At 45.9% G+C, this 13,323-nt stretch overlaps 1 protein-coding gene across 7 annotated transcripts in view; it reads right to left on the bottom strand.

Moving 5' to 3' along the window:
- Positions 1-13,323, bottom strand: part of LOC102266917 (uncharacterized protein C1orf226 homolog) — a 359,994-nt gene that overhangs the window by 102,129 nt on the left and 244,542 nt on the right. For 6 of the 7 annotated variants that reach the window (XM_070366596.1, XM_070366593.1, XM_070366597.1 and 3 more), the window contains one exon: positions 9,553-9,645. In XM_070366596.1, the coding sequence (XP_070222697.1) occupies positions 9,553-9,645 (93 nt within the window). Of the gene's footprint in view, positions 1-9,552; positions 9,646-10,780; positions 10,867-13,323 lie in introns of those variants that run through there. The other variant, XM_070366606.1, reaches the window with a different exon arrangement.

The following is a 13,323-nucleotide window of genomic DNA, read 5'->3' as shown; positions in this document are numbered from 1 at the left end:
TGCCCTCCTCTAGGAGAATCTTCCCGACCCAGAGATCAAACCTGTGTCTCTTGCATCTCCTGCATTGGTTTCTTTACCACTAATGCCACCTGGGAAGCCTGAGAAGACCCAGTTCCACCCAATCAAACCCTCTCCTTGGAGACTATCAGGTCCTAGATGGAGCCTAGACGAGCCCCCAGTAATGGTGGGTGTATATCTTTCCTCTCAGGACTGCACCCCTGAGGAAGAGGAAGCATCGTGTGCCCGCCCACATTTCCTCCTAGCCTGCTATAAGCCTCTGCTGAAGGTGATCTGGGCAAAACTCTTCCTTGCAAGTCTAAGGAATGCAACTAACCCTTTCATCAAAAGGAAAGAATAATGAGGCAAATAATACAGAATAAATATTTTTCTTTCTCTGAAAGTTCTGAAGAGAAGGACTCCCAGGACTCCCGACTCCCAGGGAACTTTATGTTATTTTATTGAGGAATATCAGAAGGGGCCACAGCAGGCAGAAAATACTTTCCTTTTTAAAGTGATATAAGTATCCGTATAGAAAATCCTGGCCAAAAAATAAACAAACATCTTTTCACTTACTAATTTTCTTTTTCTGAAAATTCCATTAAAATCCACTTAAGTAAAAGTCATAAAATCCCATTATATTTCCCCTTAAAGGTCTTGTAATAATCCTTGCATTACTTGTAGTAATCCTTGGGAAGGGGACCACAGAGGATGAGATGGTTGGATGGCATCACTGACTCAGTGAACATGAGTTTGAGCTAGCTCCGGGAGATGGTGAAGGACAGGGAAGCCTGGCATGCTGCAGTGTCATGAGGTCGCAAAGAGTCAGACACGACTGAGCAACTGAACAACTACAGTAATCCTTGCGTGAATACATTCAATCTATGAAGGGATAAGGAAATTATCAAAATAACTCAAAGGGTTTGGAACGTAGACAGGACTCAACAATGTTTCAGTTATTCAAAGAACCTGAGGCAAATATGGTTGGAGCATTTTAACCCAGTCTCCTCAATGTCTGGATGATGTTCCAACACCTTGAGAACTAAAGGCTCTCTACTCCTCCCCACACATCGTATATCCTTCCTATTCCATCATCTTTCAAATAAGACCCAGAGCAGTGCAGTTTCTTGAGCAAGGTGTCCCCATAGTTAATAGCCACTCAAGACTAGACTCAAGTTCTCCTGAGTTTTTGACCAGTAAGGGTGCTCTGGTACAATTCAGACTCAATGTATTATCTGAATAGCTTAAATCAGAGGGATTGATTCTTCTTTTTGCTCTGAACTTGCTTTAAACATCTCCTCCATTTTCCAAACTCTACAGAGAAAAAAAAAAAAAAAACACAAAGAGATCAACCTTCTCCCTCACTTTTATAATAGTCTTCTAAGGAAAAAATTTTCAGGAAAAAAATGTTTTTAAAGAGAGAAAGAAAAGCTAATGACCTACCTTTATGGGATTATAAATCAAATTTGGCTTCAACTGTGGAAGAGAGATATATTATTGAATGATAACTAGAGCCAAATTCAGTTTAACTGTCCTCAGAAAACTCAGAGCTCCAAATTATACCTGAAACCACTTCTTTTTTAGTGCTTGGAATTAAGGGCTTTGAGTTCTGGTAGCTTTGGGAGGAAATTTTCAGTTTTGCTACTCTCTATCCTCAATGAGCTGTGGTCTCCAAAATATGCCAGGAAATGAAGACATTTCACGTTGAAATGGGAGTGGAAAAGGAGGTGGAGGATGGAAGACAAGAGGAAGGGGGAAGGCGGGGGACGCTGCTCTAGAGCCCGCGGTACCTCCGAACACTTTGGAAGGAAAAGCACCCTGCAAACAGCCCCGGGAGGACCAGCAGGACTGAGCAAGGCTGCTCTTCAGGCTCCTTCAACCTGAAGTCCAGGCTCTGGAGGGCCTTACTGGTACCCCTGGGAGCGCGAGCAGTAACATCGCTGAGGCCACTGAGCAAGGCCCAGGGGACAAGATCTGCCTCCTCACTAGCTCCATAAATACAAAGGAACAGGGATAAAAATGCAAGCGGGCAGAGCATATCGAGCGGAGCATACTGATACGCCAGGGGCAGCTGTCCAGCGTTTTGCCACACATTCAGAATTGGGGTACAACTCCTCTCTCCTACTCTTTGTCCCCTCTGTATCTACAAAGGACACTGCGGCACCGCTGAGCCTTTTAAGAGAACTCTGATTTAATTTATTAGCCCATCCCTCTCTACGCCTTTCCCCACCCCAGCAGTCTCCCCTTCCCTACTTTTTTTCTTCTTTTTTTAAAAAATGTATTCCACACTCCAAGGTAATTAAAAAGTCATGAGATAGAGAGAGCAGCTTAACTTGAAGGAAGGGTCTGCTTCACATACTGGCTAATAAAAATTTTCTAGAGAAAGGAAGATTCTGTCACATAAATGTGCCCTGCAGAGCTCCAATTACAGGAAGTGTAACTAACCCAGGGCCCCCAGATGCGGCATTCGAAATCCATCATTACGTACACGCAGGGGCCCCACTCCCAGACAATGATCAACGTGCGGGGATTCTGAGCAGGCCCGTCCTCAGAGACACAGGGATCCCCCTGACAGACGATCAGAACCCTCTGGCAGCCCTGCGAAACCTTCCTCGGACCACACTGGAGCCAAAGAGACTTTCACCCAGCCTGTCTTCCTTCCTTCCTTCCGCTCTCCTTCAGGTGGAGTCAGAGCCACAATGAAGCCTGACAGCTATGCCAGCCTTGCCTCCACACTTTCTCCCACGGGCATTTAATCCTGTCTTGGCATTTAATTGTTGGAGGACCTAGAATAACACAAAGTGAGAAAGTAAAACAGGAAAGATACAGGAAAGTCATATTTAGCTGCTTCATTTTTTCATTCTTACCGGAAATTTCCCAGTTGATACGGAAGAAAAGTATTTTCTTCCATTTAAGAACTTTATATACTGCTTCCCTTATACTATCAAAATTGACCTCAACTTTCAAGACAAACAATGAGGCTCAGGAAGATAACTTACTCCCCCGCAAGACCACCTAGTCCAGCGGCAATTAAAGCCCAACTTGTCTACCTCCAGACTCCACATCTCTTTGCTACTCCACGTGACGGAACCAAAGGTTTTCACGCTCCAGTGTCAGGAAGCGTTTCACTTTCAACAGAGAGACAGGGTAATGGGCTTGCGGTGCATGCTTTTATAAGACCACTGAATGAGGCAAGCACATCCTTAACTACAGATTCTTCTCTTTCCTTTATCTAATGAGTATAAATATCCAGTCCTCCATGAAAAGTTACAGCTATTCTGAAATTCCAAAATTCCCTGCAGGGAGTGAAGCCTGGTTCAGAGGTAGTCTGCCTGGAACAGTGCCAAGAACAGAAAACAGAGTCAAGGATATGGAACCCAGAAACGGATATGGCATCTTTGGAGGCCTTCCCTAGGAACCCAGAGGTGGAGGAAAACTCTGTACTTCCATTTATTTCCTATCCCTACTGGAAATTATCAGGAAGCACACCACAAAATCTGTCACCCTTATTAATGTTCTTGAAAGCAATGGTGACTTCTTAAACAATTAAAATAAAAAAAATAAAAAACAACCACCTTGCCAAGGCCAAAGTAACTCAGCTTGGCAAGTTCCCCACACCTCCAGACAGAATGGGATTAGTCTGAAAACACAGCTACCACCCATCTTAAGATATAACCCATACAGATATAAAAAACACAATTCAAAACTGAGGCACTAATAAGCTCTCACACGATGCACAAAATTCCTAACATGCCTGTGTTAAAACTATCAAAAAACATGGTAGAAAGAAGACTGGATTCGGTTTAGTCCCGGCTCTGTGACTGCCCGGGTGACCTTAGGACCATTTCTGGGCTTCTCCTGTCCTCTGTTGGGGGATCAGACTAGAGCACTTCTAAAGATCATTCTCCCAAATTCTGGATCTATAGTTCTAAGCTGTGTGTTTTCATAGGAACGAACAGTACTATTGAAGCTGGAAACTAGTTTCCTTGCGATGTGACATCCCAGTGACAGGGTACAGGTTAGAAGTCAAAGACACTGGATTAATTAATTAGGCATCTCCTATAGAGCAGTTTTTCTCTAAAGGAGTCTCAGGAGATTAGTTCACACATAGCAACATGATGGCAGGAAGAACCCACTTGGCATCTGAACAAGACAGACCTGGTTGAAACCCCAACTTCACCACTGATGGGACTTGAGGTCTTGGGCAAGTCACTCAATCTTCTTTTGCAAACCAAACCTAAACGTGGTACCTAGCTCACAGGATGGCTGTGCAGACCTGGTAAGTATACACTGCATCACACAAAGCCTAACAAGTGGCAAGGGCTACATTTCAGGGTTAGCTATTATTGCTAGATGCACTTGTTATCATCTTAGTATGTAATAACAATCAGATGGCTCCCACTGGTCTTCTGCCTTCCCAAACAGATAAAATAGAACCAGAGAGAACACACGGTCCTTGCCCTTAATGGCTCAGAGCCTATGGGGGAAAGACACAAATAACTAAAATGCAATGCTATAGGAGCTGTAATAGACCAATGCGTGCCTATAGCTAATTTTGCTGGAAAGGGTCCATATCTAATACCCCGGTGTATCCTACCCAGTTCCTTTAGGCACAATAAATATCTGTTAATGAGAACAGCAGAGCCTTTCTAAAACAATGCTTTAGGGGATTCCAATACACTTATTGGTGTGTATAAAAAAAAAAAAAAACACAGGAAACAGAGGCCCTTTAGTTCTTTTGTAGAATAATCCTTCGGATGAAGTTCAAGACTAATCTTCCTATTCAGAAGTCCACTCCCTAGCTAATGGTGCCATAGGGTGATGCCAGTGCAATAATAAATAATCATTATCACATACACAGAAAAGATCATTATTTGGGCCTTGCTGGGAGTTGAAGATAATGTACTGACCTGAGAAACAACAAAGCAAAGCCAATTATCTTTGTAGCTGGGTTTATACCACAAATACAACCTAAGACTCATAAGAGAATTTGAGTCTCATTATCTGTTGGTGCCAGTTAAAGACAACAGCATTTTAGGCACATTAATGTAACCAAAAAGATGTTTTCGTTTTTCTTCACATCACAATAAGAGATGATCCCAATATATTTGGCTACTGCCTGTATTAGAATAAAGCACCTGATGATCAGTCATTGAAGAAGTCCTGCTCATAATATAACGAAACTAGCAATTTCCACTGAGGCCTCTCTGTGCTTAGGAAGGCTCTTATCCATGTTTTTTCAAATGGGAAGACTGATCGAATGAAAAAGAGGGAGAAGAATGTGACAGCCAAGAGTAGCGAATAAGACTTCATTTGATCCAATTGCTAAGTACTTAATTCTTCCCGATTTAATGACACCCTCATACACAAATCATACTCACTCACCCAACTAGCCAACTGCCACGATCGCCAGAAACACGCTGCACGTACCAGGCGTCCAAGTAAGTGCTGAGCTCACAGAGATGGCCCCTGACCTTAAACACTCTCTGTAGAGCAGGGAGTCCCGGTGAACACTCTTCTCCCCCAGCCGGGAGCCATACCATCATTCCACAGTCTTGGACAGGCTGTGAACAGAGCAGCGGCTTGGAGGCTGCCTGGGGAAGTTCTTGACCTCTGAGGTTCCCATCCTGCCCTGGAAGTTCAGGAGACAGAAACTTTCTACACAAACCTATTTGGTGTCTGGGATCTGCTTTCTTTGTAGCACAAAAGGTTCTCAAAGCCTGAAGAAGCACAGGTGATGTATATACACACATGCAAGCCCCTAAATGCATCATTCCAGAGTTGGTACAGAGTAACTGAGCTGACAAGGTTAAAGTGATCGCCTAATCCAGCTCATTTAAAATGACTTGCTTAGAACCACCCAGCCAGGAAGGTAAGAGTTGGGACTAGAACCTAGGTCTCCTCTCAGCTGAGGGCTCCTTCCAACGTGCTACACTGACCTAGTAAAAAGCAACATGTTCTTAGTAGGAGGAGGGGACCATTTCGACATTTTTATTGACTAGTTAATAGCACAAGCACAGTGAGGCTACACCATGTGGTGCCTACGGCTGAATATCAGCCACGACTCTTTCCACACTTACAGCTACCTGGCAAGAGCTCCAGTCCTGAGCACCGAAATGTGCTGACTGTTCCATTCCTTGGAGAGAAGCACGGCATGTCTACACACGCCCCTCTCTATTCTACAAACAGAGACAGAGAAACACACACACACACACACACACACACACACACACACACGGTGTCGGCATACTCACATACCAGAGGACAGTCACATGGGAATAAGATGGCAAAAAAGGCTGATTGCTATTAATGTGCATTCATCTGTCAGAACCAGTGTAAAATGAACCCTGTGATTAAAGGCCTTATCCAAATGACAACCACGCCGGGCGGGGGTGGAGAGAACGAGATGGGAGGGGCCCCCCCTTTCCCAGGCCTGGCAGCAGAAGAATCACGTTGAGGAAAGACCTGTTCTGGGCCGCTGGAGGGGGAGCCCGCACTAGAGGTTACTGGGGAGAGAGTTTCAAAGTGAGTCACGGGGTCCCGGGACTCCAAGACACTTCTCCAGCTCGGTTTTCATGTACTCAGTGGAAGGAGGCTGGCTTTTCTGCCAGGCGACTCTGCCTCACACAGCTGTCCTTGCACGGCGTGTCATCTCGGGCAAAAAGCTTAGACTCTCGAGCCTCTGTTTCTTCACATGCAGGATAAGCATGGCACTGCGTTTGGTCCATGATATACAAGGGACAGGTGAGGTGGGAAACGAGATTGTCCTCTAAGGGTAGAACCACGAAGTCAGCCCATACGAATCAGCTCACACGTATACTAAGTTACCGAAAGGCACAGAACAGGCCCCAGGACAGCAGGCCCAGAAATGCACCATAGCTGCAGGTAAACAGAGATTACCTGAGGCAGGAGTGCGTGCTCACTGTGGAGGTGGGGAGATGCCAAGACACTCAGCCACAGAAGCACAGAAGTCAGAGTCGCGAAGGCAAAGCCTGGACAGTCTGTTGCACAGACTCTGGGAGCAGCATGTACCCAACAAGGCCACTCTGAACATCCGGCTTACTGTGGAGCCAGAGGCCAGGAAACACGCCTGTCATGCAGTCAGCTGACTTGCTCCATTTCCGTGCTCACGGAGCAACCCTCGAGTGACGTGTCTTCTCACATCGCGTGCCTCTGACAGAAGAATGTGCTCCGGAGGCTCGCATGAGTGCCTGGTCTGGAGCACTGGACAATGTCTCAAACTGAACAAAGGACCTGATTTCTGGTTTATACGGCAGCCTCTTTTGAGCTTTGTCAGTGTGAGTTAGTGTCCTAAGGTCCATAATTTCAAATCCTATGAGTCTGAGTTTCAGACTCCGAAAGGCTGACACATCGGCCGCTGGTGAGGGAGCAGTTTAGTGAGGAAACTGCGTGGCGAGTTCCCTGAAGGGATGAGGTGCCACGAATGCTGACCAAGTGAGATGTCCAGGTGACTTTCATGAAGGACTGTGGGGAGATGGGACGATAATGGGTGTGAAAGCATCTTGCAGCCTGGAGCGTGTCTACAAATCAAGACTACCATTTTATCATGAGAGCACCAACCCATGAGTTGCCCCTCACGTGAAGGGCAGAGAAAAGCTATCTGACAACACAGGATGAAAGCCAAGCTGGGCTCAGCCTGTGGCTGGCTGAATCACGAGCTTGGGTGCATTGGCCCATTTTTCCTCTGACGATCTCTCTTGCTTTTCAATTCACGTTGGTCATCATCTGTAATTTCTTTAACAGGGGCACAGGGATCCCACTGACCTGATGGGCCTCACTTATTCCAGTAACTATCCTTCTTAAGAACCCCTGAGAGGACAATATTCTAAAGACTGTCTCATGGCTAACTGCTGTGTGCACATATGTGGGGTAGAGGGAGGGGGCAGAAAAGATCCCCAGGGTAAGAATACGATGGGGACTGAGGCTTGGAACCAAAGGCAGCTCAAGATGTCTATACATTAGTATGAATGTTCCCACAGTGGAAGTTTATAAAATCAGGGATATTTAATAAGCTATTACAAATTCCCTATTACTTGTAAATTTTTAAGGAGTTAATTCTTTACAAACAGTATATCATCTTCTATTTTCTTCCTATAAACTTCCAATCTCACAGCCATAAAACACTTTCTAGAATCACCCCTGGAGATATTTAGGAAGCATAAGAGAACCAGTTTGAGTTTTATATGTGGGAGACCTTTGCAAATGTCCAGCTGTCCAGAGAAAAAAAATGGGCTGCCTTAAGAAGTGGCAGAGTCCTCCTCACTGGAGAGGTCCAGTCATACATTGGGGAATGTCTTTTGTGAGGAGGACAGAGAAGATTTAAATCCTTGGATTGGTAAGACGACTACAACTTGAACATCTACCCCCTGACTTTCCTACTTCCGTGTATTTATCTTTTAATACCTCTACGTATTATGTACCTACTACTCTGTATTAGTATTTGTGTTTACCTTCCATAACCCCCAGACTCAGGGTCTGCCTTGAGTCCCATTTGAATTAAGAGCAATAGAGAAAAGTGAAAGTGTTACTTGCTCAGTCGTGTCCAACTCTGTAACTCCATGGACTGTAGCCCGCCAGGCTCCTCTGTCCATGGAATTCTCCAGGCAAGAATAAGTAAGTTATTAAGAGTAAGTTGCCATGTCCTTCTCTAGGGGATCTTCCCAACCCAGGGATCAAACCCAGGTTTCCTGCATTGCAGGCAGATTCTTTACCATTTGAGCTAACCAGGAAGCCCCGAGAGCAATAGAGGCTTGGAACCAAAGGCAGCTCAAGATGTCTATACATTAGTATGGATGCTGCTACATCAATGAGTATAAAACAAAGGCCTCAGCAGAGTCTAGAAAGAGGAAAAAGAAAGTGCTTCTCCTCACACATTGTCCATCAACCAAGCCCTTTTCCATTTCTTTCCAGAAACACATACACTCTCCCCTCTGACTATTATGTGAATCTAGACTTTCCCAGAATATCATTCTCCCATAGCACATAAAATGGACACAAAACAGCCCAGTGTTTAAACAACATACACTCACTCGCTTGCCTCTCCCCAACTCAGAGGATGGCCCGTCACACGGACCAATACCTTCGTCCCACGAGGGTCACACCCCAGCCTTCCTGTACCCTGAACAGTAGCTATGCTGGGTCTTAAGGGGCTACTTAGGATGGGACAACTGCTTAGGAAGGCTCCTCTCACCTCCTCCCCCACTGAACCCTGCTGAACTTGAATTTATAGTATTTCCCAAGATCAAGCCTCAAAGGTAAAGGTAACAGATTGGGGAAAGGGGTGAATGCAGGGATGACAGATGAACCTGTCACTCACGGGACACCAGGACTAAGCCAGTCAACTGACCAGGCCTTTGGTCCTTGCCTTCTCTCTGCTCCAGCTGCAGCCTCTCAATGCTGTTGCTGGTTAGAGCAGACCACCTCACCAGATAAGGGAAGGAATCTGCCCAGAGAGTGGCCTAGGAAGAAAAGCTACCCCACGCCCACCTACCCTGCGTCTCTCTTCAGCAGAGTTTGTGGTTCAGAGTCACTTACCTTTTTCTTCTTCTTCAGAATCACTTTCACTCCATCCACTGAAACCATAATGCTCACCTTCTTCTTCTTGATGTTCTTGGCTTTAAACTCATACTGCAAGTGAGAAGAGACAAAGAAGCGCAATCTGGTTAGAGCAGTGCATCTGTATGGACCCCGAGAGCCTGTGACCTGGAGAAGAGGGCCATGGATGGGTGTAGGGAGCTGGTGCTGATTCTGGGGACATGAAGCACCTCAGGGGATGTAAAAGCAGGTGGATGTCTGTAGGCAGGGGCTTGGCGATATTTGGGTTGGAACAGGGACTCTGAATGGTCACTGGTGTCACACTCAGCTATCACATTGGGCCACGGGAATGGATCTGATCTATTCTATCAAGATGAAAACAGAGCCTACTCTGAGAATCTCATGAGAAATCCAGAACCTTCCCCCCGTAAATCATTCTGACATTTAATGGCTTTCACTGTCAGTCAAGTTTTCCTCAAGTCTACCCAAATGCTGCTGAGACACTCTTCCACCCTCAACGAAGATTAAGAAGAGCTGGAATCCATCCTCAGATCAGGATTTTTACATTCTTAAAGATCATTATGAAATCTAAGTTATTCTCTACAAGGTCAAGTCCCAAATTCCCTTATCTGTAGGTCAGTCTCCAGACCTGCCCACTAGTCTGAAATATTCTAGACAGTATTCTAAAAAGGATCTGACTACTGATGGTTACAAGGGAGGTCATCACATCACAGCCCTATATTCTAAACTTCTATCTGCAATTCTGAACAGGCCTGCTTCAGCCACAGACTACACTGCTGAAGGATGCTGGCCTTCATCCTCAACCCCAGATATTCTTACATTTCTCATTCACAGCCATTTCTTAAGTTTGTGCAGGTATTCAGAATGGTGATATAGCTCTACATTTTCTTCACTGAACTTCATTCTAAGCATTTATCCATTTTCATCTGGTCCTCATCTTGGTATCATCACCTAGCAAACTTACCTGCCCAAACATTTGGACTAGAGATTTAAAAATAATAATACAGAACCCAGGGCCAAAATGTCTACTCCAACCCATAGGCTCTCTTCTCTGGGACCTTTTAGACTCAAGACCCTTCCCCACCATGCCACCACCTAAGCTTAATAAGGTACCAGCTCCTTGCCTATACATCCAAAACCTATTTCTACTTGGTATTTTGAAAGACATGAATCTAATCCACCCTAACAAGATAAAAACATAACTTACCTTGAAAATCTCACAAGAAATCTAGAACCTTTCCTTGGCCATGCTGTTCAATACTCTGATTTTAAGAACTCAAATGAGAGCTTCCTACCCTGCCTGTCCTCGATCCCTTCCACTGAAACGTCAGCTCATTCTCTTCTTCTGTTGCACAGCTAGTGCTGACGCCCCTTGGCTGTCTGCTTCTTAGAGATAAGGACACGACCTGGCTAACTGAGGTGAAGTATTTTTCTTCACGTCATCAGGGCAGGTTCCGGTTTACTGCTGATCTGAGTTTCTAGGTGATGGCAACATAAATCACTCCCCAGTCTGGTGGTCATGTCGCCTATCCTCCCAATCACTCTATCCTGTCAACAGCTGTCCTTTTTACCAGGGATCCTGAAAGAAGAGCCTCAGACACATAGGAGAAAGAGAAGGAAACATCAACTTCAGACTCTGTTTCAGAGTCTGGGAACCCAGAGCCAATTAAGAATAATACAGTAAAGGACAGGGAGACGTGCCATCTGTACTGGAGTCTGACTTATGAGATGGCCTTGGTCATGTTACAAATTGCTCTCTAAGTCAATGGCTGTAAGCTGGTGGAGGGTAGAGCTGTGATCGGCATGCAACTCAAAGCGCGGCTACAATCTGCAGGGTGTTCCCCCGACTGCAGCATTCTGCTTAGGGGCAGCACTAGATGAACTGAAATTATCTCTGGGTGGGAGAGCCAGCACGAGACTCTGTAAGTCTGCTGACTTTGGCCTTGTGCCCACTGGGAGAGGTGAACCAGCGCCATTTCCTGGCCACACCTGCATTTATTTACCTCTGCTCGCAGGCTTTCAATGAACACAATCTTTCAGCTGTGCCTCCCTTGGAAACAAATCACTAACATCACAGCTGCTCCTGCCAGTAGAAGGAGTGCAGAGGGGTGTGTTCTGATGAGCTCAGGTGGGAGATAAGGGCTTAAGAGTCCAGGAAACACCCGGAGGTGGACAAAACCTGCCCCAGACACGTCAGTCTCTGCCTGCTTTATTGTCTTTGCTCTCATCCAGTATGTCACTCGCACAAGCTCCACATCCTTCCTTCTTCCCTCTTTCCAGCAACAAATCAAAGCAGCGAATATTAAGGGGTTGCCTGGTAGCTCAGTCCGTAAAGAATCTGCCTGCAATGCAGGAGACCCAGCTTCGATCCCTGGGTTGGGAAGATTCCCCTGGAGAAGGAAACGGCAACCTACTTCAGTATTCGTGCTTGGAAAATCCCATGGGCAGAGGAACCTGGCAGGTTACAGTCTGTGGGGTCGCAGGAGTCAGACACAACTTAGCAACTAAACCACCATCTCTGCAAGGCACGATGTCACTTCCCTGCCCTGGTTCTAGAGAGCATATTACTGCCGGCTGAACCAGACCCATAAATGGCGTCCATTTCCGGAAAAATATGACTATGTTGCTTTATTGTTTGGTCCATGGTCCTACCGGTTTCATTCTCTTTGGGATTTTTAAAAAATCAATATCCCTGCCCCCAAACCAGGCTGGCAAGAGACGCCCAAGCAGCTCTTTGCCTGTGTATCTAAAATCTAAACCATTTCCATAGTTCGTACTTGAACAACCATGGCCATGTCTTTAATACCCTGATCTTAAGAACTCAAAATGCAACTAAACATTCTCTTTGGAACTGGAAAACAGCCTCTGATTCGATCACTGCCATAGTTCCAGATGGCTCTTCTTTGGTGTGTGGGCACAGTGACAACGTGGAAAAGCATGACCAAACCACTGCATTTGAATCTCAGTGACAGTGACAACACAGGTGTCCTCCTTACGACAGCTGGTGGGATGCTCTCTGGAGCGCTTCAAAGTGAAGAGGGCCAAGAGGCAGGAAACAGGCTTCCAGGCCCCACGATCGCTGCTAGTAAGCACCACCTGAGCGCTGCTAAGGCTCTTGGGTTGGACACGCTCTGCACCTACTCCACGTGTCTGGTGTTCAGATGTCTCAAACCCTTTCCAACCAGAGAACAGGTACTCAAAGTTGCACTTCTGTTGAAAACCAGGGAAATGAAAGCAAGTGTCTGAAAAGGTTCAAATCTTTATCATAAAACCATTTATTTATATGGCAAGTATACTTCATTTGGAGAATCGTGTTATTATGCTCACTGGGGGGACAGTAAATGGATTTTAAAGAGAGAAGATGATAGGAGCGGCCAGGAGAACACAGAGAAGAGGCTCACAAGGACAAGCTCTCCTCTTTCTCAGACTGCACTATTCCAAGGGCTAGGCAGGCCCAGAGGAAGCATCGTGTTCTGCCGGGTAGGAATCTAGTCTGCCCAGGTTTTGCCAGGGGCTGAAGAACAAACAGGACTGCTGGTGCCACCGTCTGCGGCCCAGGCCAGCCTTCCAGCAAGCCCATGCCAGCTTTGAAGTCTGTGCCAACAGGCCTGGCTCTTCCCCCAATGCAGCCAGGCTGACCTGATCTATTTGCTTTGCTAGTCAGAGCCCCACCAGCAAGGACAGATTAAGCCCGACAGGACCTGACCTTTTAGGAAACAAAACATTACAAGCCCTGGAACACTAACCACT

Source organism: Bos mutus, chromosome 3 (assembly GCF_027580195.1).
Source record: "Bos mutus isolate GX-2022 chromosome 3, NWIPB_WYAK_1.1, whole genome shotgun sequence".
NCBI lineage: Eukaryota > Metazoa > Chordata > Mammalia > Artiodactyla > Bovidae > Bos > Bos mutus.
This window is presented reverse-complemented; position numbering and strand designations above follow the sequence as displayed.